Below are 20,296 nucleotides of genomic sequence, written 5' to 3' on the forward strand. Positions count from 1 at the left end.
AAAGAGGAACCTGCAAGAGAATGAGACAAGGCTGGAGAGGTAGGAGAGATGTCAGTAGAATGTTGATATTATGGAAGCAGGTAAAAATACTTTTAAGAAACACAGGGGATGAATGAACAACAGTGTCAAATGCTGGTAGGAGGCCAAGTAAAGCAAAGGTGAGAAATCACCATAGGATTTAACAGTAAGAATTTCAGTGATGATATTGGCAAGAGCAGTTTCAGTCAGGTAACCAGAGGTCTTAGTCAGATTTCAGTGGGCTCAGGGTAGACCAGTATTTCAAAAAGTATGGTAAAAGGTAGGAAAGAGGGCAAGAGTTTGGAGAGGGTTTCTTTTAAGTCAGAGATACTATATTTTAACGTGTTTTGGGAAGGAGTTAGAAAAGAAAGTAATAGAAGTAACAAGTAAAAGTAATAGAAGGTTAACCTGGGTGAGAGACCAGAAAAAGTGGGCCAGTATCACAGATCTGGGTGGGGATTCTGAGCACAGGTGGAAAGGTCATCTCTCTCAGTATGACAGGAAGGAAGGATGGGCCAGTTTGGAAAAGTGTCTGCAAGTTTGGTGGTGGAAGGTTGAAGGCATTATTGTCTAATGGCCTCTGTTACTTTTGTGAGTAAGAACTCTGCTAAAAGTGCTCAGGAAAGTGGCAGAATGACAGCCTTGAGGACAGGAAGTTAGTTTGAGACAAATCCTGTGAAACGGGCGATTGAGCTGATTAGGGACACAAGGAATGATTTCAAGACATTGTGGAAGAGGGGTATCATAAATACAGGTAGTCTCCGACTTAAGTAAAATACCCCATTTTTTGTTTTGTTTTCCTTATTATTGCCTTTTATTATCAATATTTTTATAAATCCAGTCTTCCTCTTTGGAAGATGGAAATTACATATAAATTTACCGGTATGATGACTTTGGAAAATTACATGCTATACCATTGTATGTAGGAGCTCTGGAGGAATAGTGCCTAAGGCATTTGACTGCTAATCAGAAGGCTGGAGGTTCAAACCCACCAGCCACTCCAGGGAAGGAAGACTGGGCAATCTCCTGCAGTAGAGACAGTCCCTTGGAAACCCAAGGATCAGTCGCTATGAGTGGAAATGATTTGAGGGAGTGAGTTTGGTTTGGTTTGGTTTTCTCAGTTATCGCTGCAGCTTCCTCCTCCCATCCTTTAAATATCATTACTCCCTCGTTTTTAGCCAAAGCCCTTTTCTCTTCTAATTTTATAAATACTTCCGGTTGATCTCATTCATTCCCTGGCCTCAGTTAATTAATCTCTCTGTGCTCATAACTCCTAAATCAATATTTGCAACCCAAACTTTCTCAACAACACCACCATTCCTTTTGGGGCCACCTCCTTCTGGGCATCTTCAATAGGGTGTCTTGTGGCTATCCCACTCTGCATTTCTCTTCTCTGAAAATGAATCACAAACTCCGGAATAAATGTAAGCTCCAGGAAGGCAGGGGCTATTTGTTTTATCCACCATTGTATGCCCTAAACTAAGAGCTGTGTATCTCTTGAATAATTGAGGGAATTCACTCAGTTCTTTAAGCCAGAGACCTGACAATTATCTTTCACTCCAACTTTTCCCTCACCTCTGACAAGCAATCAATCAAATATTGTCCAGAAGTAAATATCTCTCCTGGAGAAAAAGTTAAATTTCAAGCTGTTTTAACATAGAAACTTAACTGTTTTTCTTCCACTTCTTTTCTAAATTAACATTCAAAATAGACCCGTGGGAGGGCACCTCCTTCCCATTTTCCTCTTCCCCTCCCTGTGCTCCCCACTCTGCCCACCGAGCCCTCTCAATCTTAGAGGAAAGGAAACCCGTTTTTCATTTGCTAATGATTTGGGCTCAGGTTATAATGGGCCATTAAGGTCTATTGTGAAAGAAAAGGGGAAAATGGAGCTTTCCGGCGGAGGGATAAAGAGACTGTGGGGTGGTGACCCCAGTGAGATAGAAGGCTGGGCCTGGGATAGGATCCAGAGTTTTCCAAGGAGGGCCGGAGTTGCCACTTGCGTGGGTCAAAAGAAGGGCTCCTGCGAGGGGCCCAGTCCTCCTCAGCACAGTCAGGGAGGATGTCTCTGTGTCTGGCTCTGGCCGCGCAGCCTGTCCTTGCCTCTTGTGTGCCGGGAGAGGACTTGGGTCCCTCTGCACCCTGGCTGCAAGCTACTCAATGCCCAATAGACCCTTCTCTTGGTTCTTCTCACCTCGTATAACTGCCTCTACTTTGTGATGCTCACCAGAATTGCCTCAGGGACCCTGTAAACCCTGGAGATATTCACTGGACACCCAACTGGGTCAGAGAAAGAGTTCCTACACCCTGTTGCTAAATTGGCGAGCAGAAGATTCTGAAAAGCTGGGGCAATGTTAATGATGCCGCCACCACAGGCTGGCTATTTGTCTCCACTCCATAAATAAGGACCATAGTCTAAGCCTCCTTCTTATGTCACTTGGTAACTGCAGAAGCCTGTAAATAGTCTCCCCATTCCATGTTGCGGCCTATCCCATCTATTCCATTCTTCAACACAGCAACCTGAGGTTTTTTTTTTTTTTTTTTTTTTTTTTTAAATGGTGGAACACATCTCTCTTATCAGCCTAACACCTCTTACCGTTTGAGTTTTGCTGCGACTTATTCAGATAAGTCCCCTCAAATACTCCCTTGCACACATATTAAATTATGTACGGATACTATATACTTACCCCAAATCCTTTGGTTTATTACCTTGTATTTATGGTTTCTGCTGAGCTGTGGGGAGTTCTGGGTGGTGCAAATGGTTAACTGTTAATATGCTGAACTCCTAACCAAAAAATGGAGATTTGACCCCACCCAGAGGCAACTAGGAAGAAAAGCCTGGCAATCTACTTCTAAAAAAGTCCCCTGCTGAAAACTCTTAGAGAGCACTGTTGGACTCATGGTCACCATGAGTCAGAATCATATGGCCAACAACTGGTACTGGGTTGTGGGCAGAGAACAGGCCTAATTTTACTCATCACTGTATCTCCAGTGTCTAGTTCCAGAGCTGGAAGATAGTAGCTGCTTAATACTTTATAGTGAATGAAGGAAAATTTGGTAAGAAAGTTAAGAAAACAGCATTGTTACAGTGTGGTGGGTGGAAGTAGGACCTACACCAATGGTTCTCAAACTTGAGTGTGGGTGAGAATTACCTGGAGGGTTTGTCAAAACACAAGAATGTTGGACCCCATCCCGGTTTCCTGATTCAGTAGGTCTGGGGTGGTGCTGGAAATAGTGTATTTCTGACAAGTTCTCAAGTGAAGCCACTGCTGCTGTTGATTGAGGATTGCATTTTGATCTCTACCTAGTAAGGAAAGAAGGCTGCAGTGGTAGGGGTAGATCAGAGTGACTTTCAGGTAAAAAGAAAAGTGGAGTGGGCAGCATGGGATTGGGAAGTCTCACAGTCTCTCACAGGGAATAATCAGAATGAGAGGTTTTTGAATTTAATATTAAAGACAAAAGAACTTTCTAAATGTTGACAAGATTCAGGGAGTAGGTATGAGAATAGATGGTGAAGTGGCCTGTAGATGAAGGAAGGTGTGGTTTGGGGAGGTCAAAGACCTGAAGATTAAAAAAAATTGTGTGAAAAAAATACAATTCTGAAAAATGAAAAAATGGAAGATGTTAAGTGAAAAGGACTATACAAAATGGAATGTGTTATGTTATTCCTATTTTATCAAAGAGGCACATGAAAAAGACTGAAAGTATCCATGGCATTGTTTATAATACCTATGAGTGAGTTTTATTCCTTTTCACTTTTCTAAAATTTCACAATTCTCTCCGTGATCATCTTTTCTTTTCATGATTAGGGAAAAGCTTTTCTTATTTTGAGTTTCCTCGGCCTTGGACATTTCCATCTGAATGAATTAATTTAATTATCTCTTGTCTTGTCCCTAAGTCAGACTTATTTCTATTTGACATCTTAATTTGTGCTGTTCTCATTGCTCATTGCTGTTAAGTTCATTCTGACTCATTGTGTGTCAAAGTAGAACTGTACTCCTTAGAGTTTTCAAGGCTATGACCTGTAGGTAGCAGATCGCCAAGCCTTTCTTCCAAGGCACCTCTGAGTGGGTCTGAACCAACAACCTTCTGTCTAGTAGTCTGGTGCTGTTTGTGCCACTATAAAACTCAACAAAATTAAAACAACCAACACCATAAACTAAACATGAAAGGAAAGGAACAAAGAACCTCTAGACAAAAATAATTTAGTTGACTGACACAAACAAGAAAGTATTATAGGATTGCTCTTACAATCATTCCATATATTTGAAGGTTGTGAAGACCCACCTGGAGGGACAAGACTGTTTAACGCTCTGGGATCATGGACTGGTCAGATAGGAAATGAATTATCAATTCTTACCCCTGCTTTCCTGTTTCTTTTCATGGGGTTCAGGCATATACTGAACATCATTCCCAACTTTCCTTTTCTCGTTTGTACTCATACTTACTTACTCCTCTTTGAACTAGTAATTTTTTTTCCCCAAATAATATCATTCCAAAAAGTTAACAAAAAGTTATTCTTTCTATCGTTTAATTTTTAGAATTATTTTTTTAAAACTTAAGAACCTAAGCCCTTTTCATAACAAGGTTTATTTTGGACATAAATTCAAAGTTTTAAACAATAACTACAGATAAACCTTTAGAACATAAACCATTTTATCAAAAAGGGCACTTATGCAATAAAAAAAAATTCTGTGTGTGGTAATGTCTACCAACTGCCAATAAGAATTTCTTGCTCATGCTCTGAAGGAATGAGATAATATAGAACTTCAGTCTATGTGCCTATTTCATTTCAAATATGAACAATTCTAAATCTCTTACAAGGACTTGTAACTCTTCACCTGAAGAAATGTAGAAGAAATGAAATGATTAACTAATCATTCTTAGATTTAATCATGTGTGGTTTCAATATCAGAAATATGAATATACACAACTTTTGATTCTATACAAATCTATTATTATCAAATAAAATAATTAAACTGTGTATAACTGCAGCAAAATATAGGGGACATACTGAATTGAAATTATTACCACAAACACTGAGAAAATCAGGAAAGAATAGAATCTTGGCAGTTCAATACACTGACCACTTACCAATTTGCAGTTATTTTCTCCAAAGAGAAAGATAGTAATGTGCAAGTCTTGGTGTCTCAGAGAGTGTAATTGGAATAGGAAATACTAGATTAACAGCAGCTGAACTCTCCAGTAGTTGATGAGATCCAGGGAGAATGGATGGTTGAAGTGGCCTGTGGATGAAAGTATGATATGAAAGAGGTCAAAGACCTGACGATTAAAAAACATCACATGAAAAAGTACAATTTTGAAAGGAAAACTTTTTGATAATAAAGTGTGAATTAACCCACCCATTCCAGAGACTAGGTAGGAAATGGAGATCCTGAATGATCTGGGAAAGTAAGGCAATAAATGACAGAGTGAAATCAGAAACTAGTTTTCCTAATTGCAAGCCCCGTATTTCTTTTTTTAGACTGTATTATCTGTGCTGTCAAAGGCAAACCATGTCACTCAAAGCCTATCCCATTCTAGGTATAGGTTGTATGAATGTTTCCTTTGTGGTCTTTTGGCAAAAGACACATGTTATTTAAGAAATGCCAACTGCTGATTATTAATGACAAAATACTTGTAACATGTTCCTTATGGATTTGAGTTGGCCTTGATTTATTCATGTTCTAAGGTAGTAGGAGAAATTACTGATAATACGAGGAAAGAGGACTTAGAAATCTTGTCTACCATCTTGGTGGGGAAACTAAGTCCCAAAGAGATTTGTCTAGGCAGTCATATGGTGAATTTGTGAGAATTTACTAACTTCCAGTCTAGTGGTATTTTTACTACATGGCACTACCTCAGCTGATCAGTATTCTAATGCCATAGTGTAGAGGGGATGTTCGTGGGACTGAGTCTTGATCAGTGTTATCAATGTGGGGAGTTTGTGTGCCATTTTATCCCTCACTTTCATTTTGTTGTCTGAGGTTTTGGGTAGTGGGGATGATCAGAAAAAAATAGTAAGTGGCAAAAGTGATTTTTAAATTCTTTTTGGGAGAATGAGTAAAATAAGGCTAGCTAGAGTTCAGAATTGTTGGCATTTTTTTTCCACGGAGAGGACACCAAGAAAGATATACAGGAGGGATGGCTGAGGAAGTTGATATCCTTTGAGTGATGATAGGGCCTCTGCTAGGCACTTTTACATGGTTACTTCATTCCTCTTAACCCTTTAGGTTAAGGGAAGTATACCTTTTATTATCTGTGAAGAAATTAAAGCTCTATAGATAACTTCTGCAATATATTTCAGTTATACAACTGGTCTCTGGTAGAGCCAGATCTAACCAAAGTCTGTCTGGCTGTGAAGTCTTCGTACTTTTACTTCTACCTGAGGTATGTGTAAGGTGAACCAATAAAAGTAACAACTGTAGTGCAATACTAATAGAGTGATAGTCAGCATAGAACTTTACACATGTGATCTTTTTCAACAGGATTAAGTGAGCACATGAATAGGGCTGGTAGGGAGTTTCTGTACTCTTCATTAATGAAACAGGAGAAAGAATGAGGAAATATATTTAAGATTTTCTTTGGCTTACTTGGTTCTTTTGAAAAATAATCGAAAGACTCAATTAGTTTTGATTTGCATTTATCAGATTATTCTTGATGTGGGTAGATAGATTGATGTGTGATTATGTGAAATCAAACCTAATATATTTGGAATTCTTTTAGCAGATATGCCTTTTGGGTTTGATATTCAATATTGTAATTTGTGATCACTGTTTCTATTTACTGAACGAGAGTGAGGGTCTTTTCCCCTTTGAAACTGAACATCATATATACCCTTATGTCTTTAGGTGGCCCATGAAAGAGGTATGTTTACCTTTGTGCGAAAAAGTAAGTTTGTATTTTGTGGAAAATCATTAGCTTCTCATTTTTACACATAAACACTCTAAAAATGATCTTTGACGACTAATTTTGTATCAGTCTGCAATTCCAGTATTAGCATTTTCGCCATTTCTCACATTTGAAAGACGTCCAGTTCCGCAGTACTGTGTAACATCAAGGTATTCAATTTATAAATATCCACCATCTTCTTCTTTTTCTTATCACTGTCTTCTAATGGATTAATAATTATTTGCAGATTTCGGTTTGAAACAAACTTACATAAAGATGTATTCAGACTCAAGAATTGATCCTCCTCTGTATTTAAAAATATCATTCTAACCCACAACTCCTTAAAACTGATACTATAAAACAAAAGAACTTATTTTGCATTCAGCTTAAACACTTCACGCCCAAATTACACACCTTAATAGCTAGCTATATTTTATCTACATAAATTAAAACTAATTAGAAACAATCCATTTCTAGGTTTAGCGATGTGAGGCAAGAATTGGAACTGAACAGTTTGATGGGTACCATTTTTAAAAATCGACCTCGTGTGAAGACACCTCAAGAATTTCTAGGCTCACAAGAGAAAAGAAAAAGATTTTAAGATCTGAATAGTGCCGCTCTTTGCAAGCCGCCCTGGACGCATTCCCGCGCCTTCGCAGGCCGAGCCGGTTGCGGCGAGGGCCTCGAAGAGTTAACGAGGGACTGAGACCCCCGCGCCGTGGGCTCCCCGAGCGCTCCCTCCGCCCTCCCGTCCCCACCCTCTCGTTTTGGCAAGGGATTAAAGTGCTCCCCCCTGTGGCAGCAGTGACCCAGAAATGAGTTTGATTCACACAGTCCTTCCACCATAACAAGCCAAACGTCCGTCCGAGAGTGCCTCCGTGCGCGAGTACCGGGTGTGTGCGCGCCGGCGAGAGCAGGGGCCCGCCCGGCTCCCCGCCCGCCGAGGCCCGAACTCATGCGGCGCGGAGCGAGCGAGCGGCGCGGAGCCCAGCGGCGCCTCGGCCGAGCCCCTCCGCAGCAGGTACGCGCGCGGACCGCGGGGGGCGCCCGGGGAGAGGGGGGGACGGCGCTCTGCGCGTGTGTCCGCGCGTGTCCGCGTGTGGGTCCGTGTGCGCGTCCCGATTCCGCCGCGGCGGCGGCTGCGGCGGCTGCAGGACGAGCCGAGCAGGCTCAGCCATATTTGATGGTTTTGTTGCTTTGCTCGGGAGTTCTCGGGAGTAATTTAATGCCGAAGGTCGCTGCCTAGTGGAAATAATATAGTACGTCATTAATATGGCGCCAAAAGATTGGGTTCTCGATTTGTAGCGAGGAGGGAGGGAGGCAGCCGCCCAGCACAGCGTTACTATCCCAACAGTAACTTGGGCATTGCTGGGGCGGGGGCCGGAGAGGAGGAGATGATGATTTTTGGATCCTGAGAATTGATCTGTGTTGGATCAGTAAGTTTTATTATTGTTATATATATTTTTTCAGTTTTGGGGGGCTGAAGACTTGAGTTTTTTTCTTCTTGTGGATTTACGAAGAACATGCGGTTTTCAGGTGAATCATCAATTAAACGCTTTCAAGAGCGGAAACCCAGTTTAGTTGGCTTTAGTTTATAGAATTCCTGAAAAAGCCAAAGTGCATTGGACAGCTTGAAAGTGGAAAGCATAGCAGCAACTTGATAGGCAGATGGCAATGGCAGAACGCAGGTCCGCGTACATATATGAATCCAGAGTATGTGACCATGTGGGGGACATAGAGATGTATGTGTGTGTTTGTGCGTGTGTGTAGGTACATCTGTGTGGGGTGGCCGCAATCCTGGCTTGTCACCGCGTCACCACATGTCCAAAATATTCATTGCATCAATTCAAGGGCAGTGAGCAGAGGGTGGAGGGACAGCTTGGCGAGTAAATTCTTCTAAATTGGGTTTCCACTGATCAGATCTTTTACTTATACCAAGACTGCCTGGAAAGTATAAAACCCTTCATCGGTGAGATTAGGAAGGAGTTGCATAGAGCAAAGTACCGATTAATCATGAACTTAAAACGGATAGCAAATTGCAACCTTTGGCACCATCTGCAAATTGTGGGGGTGGGGTCTTGGTCTTCGGCTCTGCTTTAAATGAACGTGCAGTGTGTTCCCCGCGGCTGCAAGTTGCAAAGCCCTTCAGTGCACGTGTCTTGTGCTTGTGAGTGTATGTTTGTGAGTTGGGGGCTGTTGTTCGGTAGCCATCAGGCTTTCTGGGTTGCTCGGCGCTCGCCTGCAAATGCGGGAGAGGGATGGAATGTGGAATGTTGACCGGGGAACCGATTCCTGTCGGAACGGTCCCATTTGCTGGAGAAATTCGATCCCTTCCACCTCCTTCCCGCTCCCCCCCCCCGCCTTCGGGCAGGAGGCGGGGCCGAGGACGCGGCTGCTGCTCAAAGTGGCGGATCCCGGCGGCGGGAGGCAGGTGCACGGCACCCGCCAGTGGGGGTGCCTCAACTTCCGTGGGCGTTTAAATAGCAGCCTCTCTCCCCTCCCATCGGTAATAGGTGACCTGGCGGTCGAGGGCGGTGGGGGGAAGGGACCGGGGGAGACCCGGGAGCGAGCCTCCGCGGCACGTGGGCAGGTGCTGGGTGGCCCCAGGGCCAACTTTTGTAGCCTGCCTCTGGCATTGGAGGAGTGGCGGCCCCGTGTGGAAATGGGGGCGGGAGGCGACTGCTTCTCTACTGCGACCAGAGCGTCACCTAACGGTCCCAGCAGCGCTGTCGGGGGTGGGGGTAGGGGGCTGCAGGGGCGGGAACGCCCGGCCCGCGGCGCCCGCGCTGAGGGAGCTTCGCACAAAGCCCGCGGCGCGGGGGCGGCCGTCTTGCCCCCGCCCCGGGAACGGCCCGCAGCCCGTCGCCGTCCCCGTGCCCATTCCGGCGGGCGGCCGCAGGCGTTTGTTTGTTGGTTCCGCGCCGCCTTCCTCGCCGGATGGCTTCCTGTGACAGAGGTGATACAGTTTCCAGAACTGTCTAGGGGCGGGAACCGGAGCCGGGCCCGCTTGCCGCCGCCGCCGCTCGCATCTCACAACCGTTTCTCGCCGGCTCCTCCGCCCCAGCCCGAAGGTGCCGCCCGGGAGGGACTCGGGGAGGGGTACGGCGCGGCCGTTTCCAGCGACGCAAGTGGCTTCTGGACGCGAGGGAGCGTTTGATTTGCAACTGGGGCCGAGCGGATTGGTGCAGCTGGCGGCGGCGGGGCGGGAGGAGCAGCGGCGGCGGCGGCGGCGGCGGCGGGGGGTGGCCACTTTCAAATGGAGAGGGCGGCGGCGGGGACGCCGCTGCGGAGGGAGCGGGGCTTGGTTGCGCCACAAGAAGGTGTCATCACTGCATCGGGCTAATTCCGGCGGAGGTGCCGGGAGTTACTTTCCCCTCCTTCCGCGCGCTGTTGTTTCTGTCTTCTCGGGAGGAGGAGAGGAAGGGAGGGGGTGGCGCCGCGCAGAGCCGCGGCCCAGCGCACGCCCTGGCGGCGGCGGGAGCCAAGCAATGCGTTCTGCGGTGCAGGGCGGCGGCCCAGCTCCCCGCCCCGAGCTTTCACCTTGGGGTCCCTCACCCTGGCTTTCTCACTCCCCACCCGGGCCCCCCATCCCAGGTACCCTCATCTTGAGGTTTCCCACCCCGAACTGTTGCGGCCCCGGGCTCCCCCTTTCGGGCGCGCGGGGGCGGCCGCAGTCCTGGCGACCGGTGAATGCAGCGGGCAAACAAAAAAGCGGGCGATTTAAATGTGCCTTCGAAACCCGTTAGGAATGCGTCGTCCCCTGGAGACCGTTTAAAAGCATATTTAGCTAGTTTTCTAGTAAGGACTAGTAAGTAAGGAGGCGGGCACCCGATCCTCTTTAATCCAGTGAAGGGGAATTTAATTTTTTTTTTTTTTTTTTTTTTTTAATGATAGCTCCAGTGAATGATTTAAAAAAGAACTGCATTTTTAGGAAAGTGAGGAAGGAGCTGTGGTTCTCATTCCCATTAATGAGAATGCTTAGGGGAATTTAATTTTTTTTTTTTTTTTTTTTTTTAATGATAGCTCCAGTGAATGATTTAAAAAAGAACTGCATTTTTAGGAAAGTGAGGAAGGAGCTGTGGTTCTCATTCCCATTAATGAGAATGCTTAGGGGAATTTAATTTTTTTTTTTTTTTTTTTTTTTAATGATAGCTCCAGTGAATGATTTAAAAAAGAACTGCATTTTTAGGAAAGTGAGGAAGGAGCTGTGGTTCTCATTCCCATTAATGAGAATGCTTAGGGGGTTCTCTCCCAAAGGTTTTTATTAGGTGAACTATTTTTCCGTTTTAGAAAACCTGCTGTGAAAGGCTAGCTCTCTAGCTACTTTCTAGCTCAAGGCTATTTAATATCTTTCAAAGTTAACGAACTAGTTTTAAGATAAAGCGAAATTATTTTCTGGAAAGCTGACTTAGGTATTGAGTGACCCACCAAGAATGTTTAGAGATTACTATATTAAGTTGTGTTTTATTCAGATCACAATTAGCTATTTCTAGGTGGAGAAAGGAAGGCGTCTACATAACGTACTTAAACTGATTTAACATTTTTGTTACATTATTTTGTTGAAGTGAAGTGGGCAACTTATGTAGGGGAGATCCATTCCTAGGAGATTGATGCAACCCAGAATTTTTATTGCCCCTTTATCTTAGAGATCATAGTCCCATTTAATGTCACTTTTATAAATCATATGACTTTATGATCGTTGGCGTTTTATGATTCGCCTTTAGTTTGCATATTTTTATGTGTGTAACTGACCTGGTATTTTCATTTCAACATCTAAAACAAATGCATTTTTCAGCGATTTAATTATTAAGGTTTCCTTACTTCTCTTTTTATCCCTATGCTAGTAGAGATAAGAGGCAGTTGCCTGAACATGCAGTAGACCTTGAACTTGAGTCCATCTTAAAGATCATAGTTTGCTTTCTAGTAACAAAGGTGGCTGTGGTTGGATTGGTACAGAGACTTAAAGTACATAGATGTTCCTTTAAAAGGAGAAAAAACATTGTTTTCCTCTCCATCACATGACATGTTTAAACCTATAAGCTAGTGTTTTGTTTTATTGGTTCAAGGTTGAAAGAGTAGTTACACAGAAAACAATGAAAAATAAGTGTGCATTTCCATAGGGAGATGTTATATTTTCAGAAACATGAACTGTTGCTTGCCCAGTGGCTTGGGGGAAAATAACTGAAAAGAACTCCGAGGACTTGGTGAAAATAAAAACATGTTTATGTGCCTCACTCCTAATAGGCACTGAGTAAATAATTATTTTAGTGATTTTGAAAAGTATTATAGAAGTGGTAGCACATGTGCATTGTTGTAAACTAGAAAATACTGAGAAGCAAATAAAGTAAAAGTACAAATTTCCACCACTTGATCACCACTGTCACTTTCCAGGTCATTTTTTATGTGTGTGTTTTAATCAAAATGAGACTGTATAGTGTTGGTGGTACAACGGTGAAGTGCTTGGCTGCTAACCAAAAGGTTGGCAGTTGGAACCAACCAGCCACTCCATGAGAAAAAAGAAAAGACATGGTGATCTGTTCCCTTAAAAACTGGGAAACCCTATGGTCAATTCTGCTCTGTCCTATGGGGTCGCTAGAAGTTGGAGTTGACCCTATAGCACATAGCAATGCAGATCTGTAAGGAGCTTTTTTCTTTTTGCTATCTACATTAGTTTTATCGGTTATTGAGACTTACTCACATTTCCCCAGTTAGCCCTAAAAATACAGAGCAGCTTTGTACAAACCACTGTCCAGTGGAGGATCCTGCATTACATCTGATTATCTCCTGTAACAGATTTTAAGTCTTTAGTGGCTTTTGACCAAACATCTCATACTAAGGAAGCAAGCATTTGGAAATAAAATCATAGCTGGATTAAAAGAAAAAAAAAAAAAAAAAAGACCTTGGAAATCAAAATAGTAATTTACTATAATGTGGAAGTCTTAGATTTAGAGATCAACTGTTTGAAATATAAAGAAAAATGTTTGCATGATGTGTTTATCCACAGACTTATTGGAAAAGAATTGTCAAATATTTGTGTTTCAATACTGCTGTGGTTGGAACAGCAAACATCAAGACATCAAACACTGATCAGAAACCCCATCTTTAGGGTTAGATGGGAGGAGGAAGCATAAGAATCTGTCACAATTCTGCTTCCTTCCTTATCTACCTGTTTGTGAAGCTCTTCACTGCCATTTAGTATTATAGAGCACCTGTTAAGGCCATTACAGTTAATGGTATGTCAGAATTTGCATTATAAACTGTTTTACTACAAACTTTGTAAAATAGGCTTCCTCTGGATGTGTGAATTACCACATTGTAAAAATACTAGCCAGTACCTGTCTTGCTCTTTTATGTGGATTGACATTTAAAATTTTGTCTTGTTACAACAGTGAGAGTTATACCAGTTTTAAACATTTTTCCTACCCCTTGTCCAGACTTAAAAATTGGCACCCTATTCAACTCAACAATGCCATTTTTTTTTTTCTTTTTTTAAAATAAAGGGTAGGCTTGCTTGGAGTTAAGTTTCTTGGAAGGTTATCGTGAGCCTAGTAGGATATTTAAGGCGATCTGGTGGCGCACTACCTAAGGCATTTGACTGCTAACCAGAAACCTGGCGGTTCAAACCCACCAGCCTCTCTGCGGAAGAAAGGAAGGTAGGGCAATCTACTTTTGTAAAGCTTTATCACCTTGGAAACCCAATGGAGGTCATTATTAGTCAGAATCAACTCTCTATGGCAGTGAGTTTTTTTGAGTAGGATCTTTGAGAAAGTATTTTAATTCCTCAGATATAAACTGTTTCCTTGAAAGTTTTTAGTGTTTAGTCCATTTTATCCATTTTCAAGATTTTGGAGCATTTTATAAGTGATGATGTATTTAAAATTTGGACAATTAATACTTACTTTTGTAGAATATAACATCTCAGAAAATTGAAGCTTAATTGAAAGACTCTCTATTACCATTTGTTTCGTTTACTTCTCATGTAAAAATACTGGCCTGTATTTTTACATGAGAAGTAAACTAAACAAATGGTAATAGAGAGTCATGAAGGGCCACAATGGTGGCATAGTGCCTAAGGCATTTGACTGTTAACCAGAAGGCTGGAAGTTCAAATCCACCAGCCACTCCTCAGGAGGAAGATTGGGCAATCTACTTCCTTAGAGATACTGCTTCAGAAATCTTAAGGAGGGGTCGCTATGAGTCGAATTGATTCCATAGCAGTGAGTTTGGTTTTTGGTTTTGGACTGGAGTGTATTACTCTGTGGTACTTTGTGGTAAAAATGGCGTGAGGAAGGTGTTTGACCTCCTTTAACTTCATAAGAGGGAAGGGAATTCAAGATCAGCAGCCCGAGGGTGATTCCTGTGAGGCTGAGGTTAGACATGCCACCACCCTCTAACCTTTTTACCAGTTCTGAAACCAGTTGTCCCATCCATAGCACTCTACTTCTCTTCTGGGTTTGATAATTCCTCACAGTGGCCACACAGAACTCACAGACAATACTCATGAGTATGAAGTTTGTTAGGGAAGTATGACTTAGGTTCAGGAGCACGCAGGAACTAGTTCTTTGATCACAACAGCCTCTTCTCAGCCATGCTCAGAGGCAGGTCCCTCTGGCCCTCAGCCGCTTGCCTTGGCTTCTGCGCTGCTTGGGCAAGTGTTAGCAAGCTCTTTTAGCTCTGCCCAGAGGGAGCCTAAGGGGATCTGGTGCTGTGGTTAAGGCATTTGGCTGCTAACACAAAGGTTGGCAGTTCAAACCCACCAGCCACTCCAGTGGGCAAAAGATGAGGCATCCTGCTTCCCTAAAGATTACAGCCTTGGAAACCTTAGCTCATTGATATCAAGTCAATTCTGATTCACAGTGACCCCCATTGGGTTTCCAAGGCGGTAAATCTTTACAGAAGTAGATTGCCTGGTCTTCCTTTTGTGAAGTGGCTGGTGAGTTTGAACTGCCAGCCTTCTGGTTAGCAGTCAAATGCCTTAGGCACTAAGCCACCAGAGTTCCCTTTGTTGTTGTTGTGTTATGTGCCGTGGAGTCGGATCCGATGCATAGCGACCCCTCCTTGGATTTCTGAGGCAGTATCACTACGGAAGTAGATTGCCCCATCTTTCCGAGGAGTGGCTGGTGGGTTTGAACCACCAGCCTTCTGGTTAGCAGTCAAGTGCCTTGGGCACTACGCTACCAGAGCTCCTTATAGGGGGCTGCTATGAGCTGAGTTAGGGGTTTATAAGGAGTGAGCATGCCTGATCCTTACCTTTATAAGCTTTAAGATCCTTGTTAGTTGCCCAAAACCTGATAATTGATTTGCATTTAATTGATGATTTATAGCCTAGATTAGCATACTTTATCCTTGAAAGGGCCAGTAAATATTTCAGGCTTTCTGGGCTATATGTTAGGAGCTCTGGTGGCACAGTGCCTAAAGCACTTGACTGTAAGCCAGAAGGTTGGTGGTTGAAACCCACCAGCTGCTTCTCGGATGGAAGATGGGGCTATCTGCTTCTGTAAAGATTTACTGCCTTGAAAAGCCAGTGGGGGTCACTTTGAGTCAGAATTGACTTGATGGCACTGGGTTTGGCTTAGTGGGTTTAGCTCCTTGTGCAAGGGGTATGTCTCAGTTGCAGTTAACCAACTGTGCTGTTGTAGTGTACAAGCAGCCATAGACACAAGGTACGTGAATGAGTGAGGCTGTGTTTCACGCTGAAATGTGAATTTTAAGTGGTTTTTATGTGTCATAAAGTGTACTTTTGATCTTCCTTCTCACCCTTTTAAAAATGTAAAAACCATTATTAGCTTTGGGTCTGTGGTCCAGATTTGGGTTATAGCCTATAGTTTGCAAACCCCTGATTTATTGTGAGACACAGTTTCACCTTGTCTAGGAATTGTTTGTTTCTGCTGGTTTTTCAACTCCCTTTCTGTCTAGAACTTGAGAAAACAAATTGAAATAAAGAGTTTGATAAATGTGGAGAGAGTTGACTAGCTTGATGGCTGTGGTTCTTAACTCTTTGGTTCCTGGATTTTTTCTGAGAATATTGTTAGTTACTGTTGAGTCTGTTCTGACTCATGGCAAAGCTTTGTATGCAGAGAAGAGCTGCTCCGTAGGGTTTTCAAGACTGACCTTTTGGAAGAAGATTGCCAGGCTTATCTTCCCAGGCACCTCTGGGTAGGTTCAAACCACCTATGTTTTGGTTAGTAGTCAGTGCTTAACTGTTTACACTCACCTAGGACTTATTTTGAGAATTTTTTGTTGTTGTTATTTGCCGTCGAGTTGGCCCTGACTCATAGTGAGCCCTCCTTGGGTTTCTGAGGCAGTATCACTACGGAAGTAGATTGTCCGACCTTCCTTCCGAGGAGTGGCTAGTGGGTTTGAACCATCAGTCTTCTGGTTAGCAGTCAACTGCGTTAGGTACCATGCTACCAGAGCTCCCCTTTTGAGAATAAGAGGTATAATTATGAGAACCTCTATACCTAGGAAAAGGATCTGTGGTGGTGCAATGGTTATGTGCTCAGCTGCTACATGAAAGGCTGATGGTTCAAACCCACCAGCCCCTCTGGGAGAAAGTGAGGCAGTCTGCTTCTGTAAAGATTACAGTTTTGGAAACCCTGCTGGTGCAATTCTGGTGGTATAGTGGTTAGTTAAGCCATTTGGCTGTTAACCAAAAGGCTGGTGGTTCAAACTCAGCAGCCACTCAATGGAAGAAAGACGAGGCAGTCTGCTTTTGTAAAAGATTCACAGCCTTGGAAACCCAGTGGGGGTCACTATGAGTTGGGATTGACTTGATGGCAGTTGAGTTTGGTTTTTTTGGATAGGGTTGTTATGAGTGGGAATTGACTCCATGGCAATGGATTTGGTTTGGATTTTGGTATACTTAGGAAAGCACACCTAGGTAGTTCTACTCTCCATGGGGGCATGGCTAAGAAGCCAATGTAAGGAGATGTTGTGTGCCGTCATTGATTCTGACCCTATATGAGAGAATAGAACTTCCCCCATAGGATTGCCGTGTGTGTTGTCTGTGGAGCTGCTGGGTGAATTCCTTTTGGTTAGCAGCCAATCACTTAACTCTTACTCCACCAGAGCTCCTTGTGCATGGGAGTAGGTGTAAACTGAGGGAAATAATGTCACGTCAGGTAGCAGGAATATGTACCACACCATTCAGAAGTTAATGTCTGTTGGCCAGGCCTCATACTTCTGAGGTAGTGCTCAGGGAATTCCTAACATGCCTTCCTCCAGTTCTACCTTTTCTGTGTTCCACCAGGCTAAGCATCAGTTGCAACCATAAATCAGATCAGCCTGCAGGGAAACCACGTTTCAATTTCCAAGAGGACAGATTGTTGTTCATTGATTGTATTTTCATAGTCCGCTCCCTGGTAACATATAGTGCATGGCTTTATTTTACAAATAATCCTTTTCTAAATCCTAGTGGATGACCAGGAGGGCAAAGCCCCTGGTCAGAGGCACCTGAGAGGAGGTGACTGGCGCAGGAGGAGAGTGCCCACCCATCTTAGGAACTGGTATTTGGTTTGCTACTGTTTTGCCCTAGACCCAGCTGTATAACTTGCTTGAGCAGCTTAACTTTCTCAGAATTCTATGTACTAGTCTTTAAAATTAGAAAAGGTTGAATAAATTATTTCTGAAATCTCCTCCAGCAGTGTAACTATGACTTAAATGGATTCCTTTTGGGAAGACAGGCATTCTGGTGGCACTGTTTAAAGCACTCGGCTGCTAACCAAGAGACTGGTTCAAATCTATGAGCTGCTCTTTGGGAGAAAGATGAAGCAGTCTGCTAAAGATGTATAGCCTTGGAAACCCTATGGAGCAGTTTTACTCTGTTTTACAGGGTTTCTGAGTTGGAATCAACTGGCAATCAGTTTTTTGGTTTGGAAAGATTTCTGGTAGATATAGTCTATGGGGTCCATAGGGTAAGAGGTGGTTTTATTTTTATTTTAACATTTTACTGTGTTTTAGGTGAAAATTTACACAGCAAATTAGTTTTTCAATTTGGCAGTTCATATACAAATAGTTCTGTGACATGGTTGCCATCCCCACATTAAGTCAGCACTCCCCCGTTTCCACCCTGACTTTCCCATTTCTACATCCCTCTAGTTTCCTTGCTCCATCTTGCCTTCTCATCTTTGCTTTTGGGCAAGTATTGCCTATTTGATCTTGTATAGTAGATTGTTCTAAAGAGCATGTTCCTCTAATGTTACTATTTATTTTATAGGCCAGTCTATTTTTTGGCTGAAAGATGACCTTAGGAATGGCTTCAGTTCCAGGTTAACAGGATATCTTAGGGCAATAGTCTTGGGGGTTCCACCAGTCTCTATTGCTCTATCAGTCTACCAAGTGTTCAGTTTTATTTATTTATTTTTTTTAAACAAATTTGAGTTTTATTCTACATTTTTCTCTTATCGTCACTGAGACCTTCTGTTGTGCCTCTGGTTAGAACAGTTAGTAGTGGGTATGAGACTACTCATCTTTAGCCTCAGAGAACACTTTTAGCTAGGTTTTGAGAGCATCCTATGTTTTCCTGGCCATTACAACAAGACTTTTACAATTCTGATGACATTATTTTTATATGGAACTCAGATGACATATGAATTAAGTTTTTGTTAAGTGTGCTGTCTAGGTCTTCTAATGTACTACTGTTGGGAGTTTCTTACTGTATAGCACTTTTAAATTTTTGGTGACTTAACATTGTTAGTGGTAACTGATCGTTTCTGACAATCAGCTATAATCAAGGAACAAAGTTCTTTGAAACAGCTGCATTTCAATCTGCAGTGTAATTGTCATTAGCTGGTTGAGTCTGGTTTCTGCAGAAGCTGCTTTGTAGACCCCTTGTAAGAACACCTGGTTTAAACATTTAAAAATCTTTTAAAATTACCCTGCAGACACTTTGCATTTATTGATTTATTCCACTAAGGGTGGAATAATGGCTGTGGACTCCTTTCCCATCTTTATGTTTACCTTGGTTCATTCAGAAACTATATCCTGCTAATGTATTGGTTTTTCTAAAATGCCATTCTTTAACGAACTTTTAGTTTGACCTGAAGATTTGTGTCTGTGTGTGTGTGTGTGCTCTGTAAATTAGAATCTGGTTTAGAGACTTAAAGGAAACATAAACTTCTGATCATAATAAAGTGTTTTAGAAAATAAATCCTTTATTATACTTATATAGTCTGAAGAGATTAGTCTTTTCTAGTAAACTGTTTAAAAAAGTGTCATAATAGGAGTAGGTCATGAAGGGCAAATAGACTTCATCTCTTCTGTGAATTCTGATTGAGAGGTAGCACTGTGTTAAGGATTCTGAAGTCATGTCTAGGCTTGTGTAAAAGATTGAGCAAATTGATTAACCATGGCTGCCATGGTGAATGGAAAAGGAGTATTTTCTAGCCATCTCTGGAATGGAACTTTTTTTTATTTTCATTTTTTCCAAAATAGTATTAGTTCTGAAATTGATGTGTCTTAGTCTGTGTTTTCCAGAAGAACAAAACCAGTAGAATATATATAAACCAAGCTTACTGCCATTGAATTGATTCTGACTCCCCACAACCTTATGGGGTTTTCAAGGCTATTAATCTTTCCGGAAGCAGAATGCCCCAGCTTTTTTCCAAGGAGTGGCTGGTGGGTTTGAACCACTGACTTTTGGGTTAGCAGCTGAAGGCCTTAACCACTACATTGTGTGTGTGTGTGTGTGTGTGTGTATGCATGGAATTCTGGTGGTGCAGTGCCTAAGGCATTTGACTGCTAACCAGAAGGTTGGCAGTTTGAACTCACCAGCTGCTCTGTGGAAGAAAGATGAGGCAGTCTACTTCCATAAAGAGGTACACCTTAGAAACCTAATGGGGGTTGCTATGAGTTGAAATTGACTTGAAGTCAGTGAGTTTGGTTTTGGTTTTACTGGCTCATGCAATTGTAGGGGCTGGCAAGTCCCAAATCTGTGGGTCTGGCAGCAGGCTGGAGACCTCTGCTGGCATAAGGAGTTGCAGGGACTGGTGAATTCAATATCTAAAGGTCAAGCAGCAGGCTGGAGACTTCTGCAGGCTTGTCCCAAGAACTGTTCTAAGAGCCAGAGGTCAGATGATAAGAAGAGTATAGGATCAAGGGAACAAACTTTGCCAGAATATGTTTATATACTAGAGGCTGGCTATACCCCCAAGAAAACTCCCCTTTCAATTGATTGGCTGTTTGCATTAGATAACAAAATGGAAGTTTATTACACTGTGGAAGAGCATGTGGCCTAGCCAAGTTGACACGTAACATTAACCATCAAAATAAAAAGTTGAGTTTTTAGTTTTCAAAGAGTTTAAACCCTAAGTTTTCCTGCCTAGGCTAGTTATTTCTATTATTGTATAAATTTTTAGTGATCTCCTACTGTCATAGACTACTAATATCTTTT

General features: G+C 42.7%; 1 protein-coding gene across 1 annotated transcript in view; it reads left to right on the forward strand.

Annotated features, from left to right (window-relative positions):
• Positions 1-10,596: 10,596 nt before the first annotated feature.
• The window catches only part of JADE1 (jade family PHD finger 1), a 63,186-nt gene continuing 53,486 nt past the window's right edge, over positions 10,597-20,296 (forward strand). The window contains exon 1 of the mRNA XM_042782553.1: positions 10,597-10,714. Within this exon, the coding sequence (XP_042638487.1) occupies positions 10,597-10,714 (118 nt within the window). The remainder of the gene's footprint in view (positions 10,715-20,296) is intronic.

The sequence above is a fragment of the Orycteropus afer genome, unplaced genomic scaffold, assembly GCF_000298275.1.
Source record: "Orycteropus afer afer isolate SDZICR_OR568_19922 unplaced genomic scaffold, OryAfe1.0 scaffold00367, whole genome shotgun sequence".
NCBI classification, from domain to species: Eukaryota; Metazoa; Chordata; class Mammalia; order Tubulidentata; family Orycteropodidae; genus Orycteropus; species Orycteropus afer.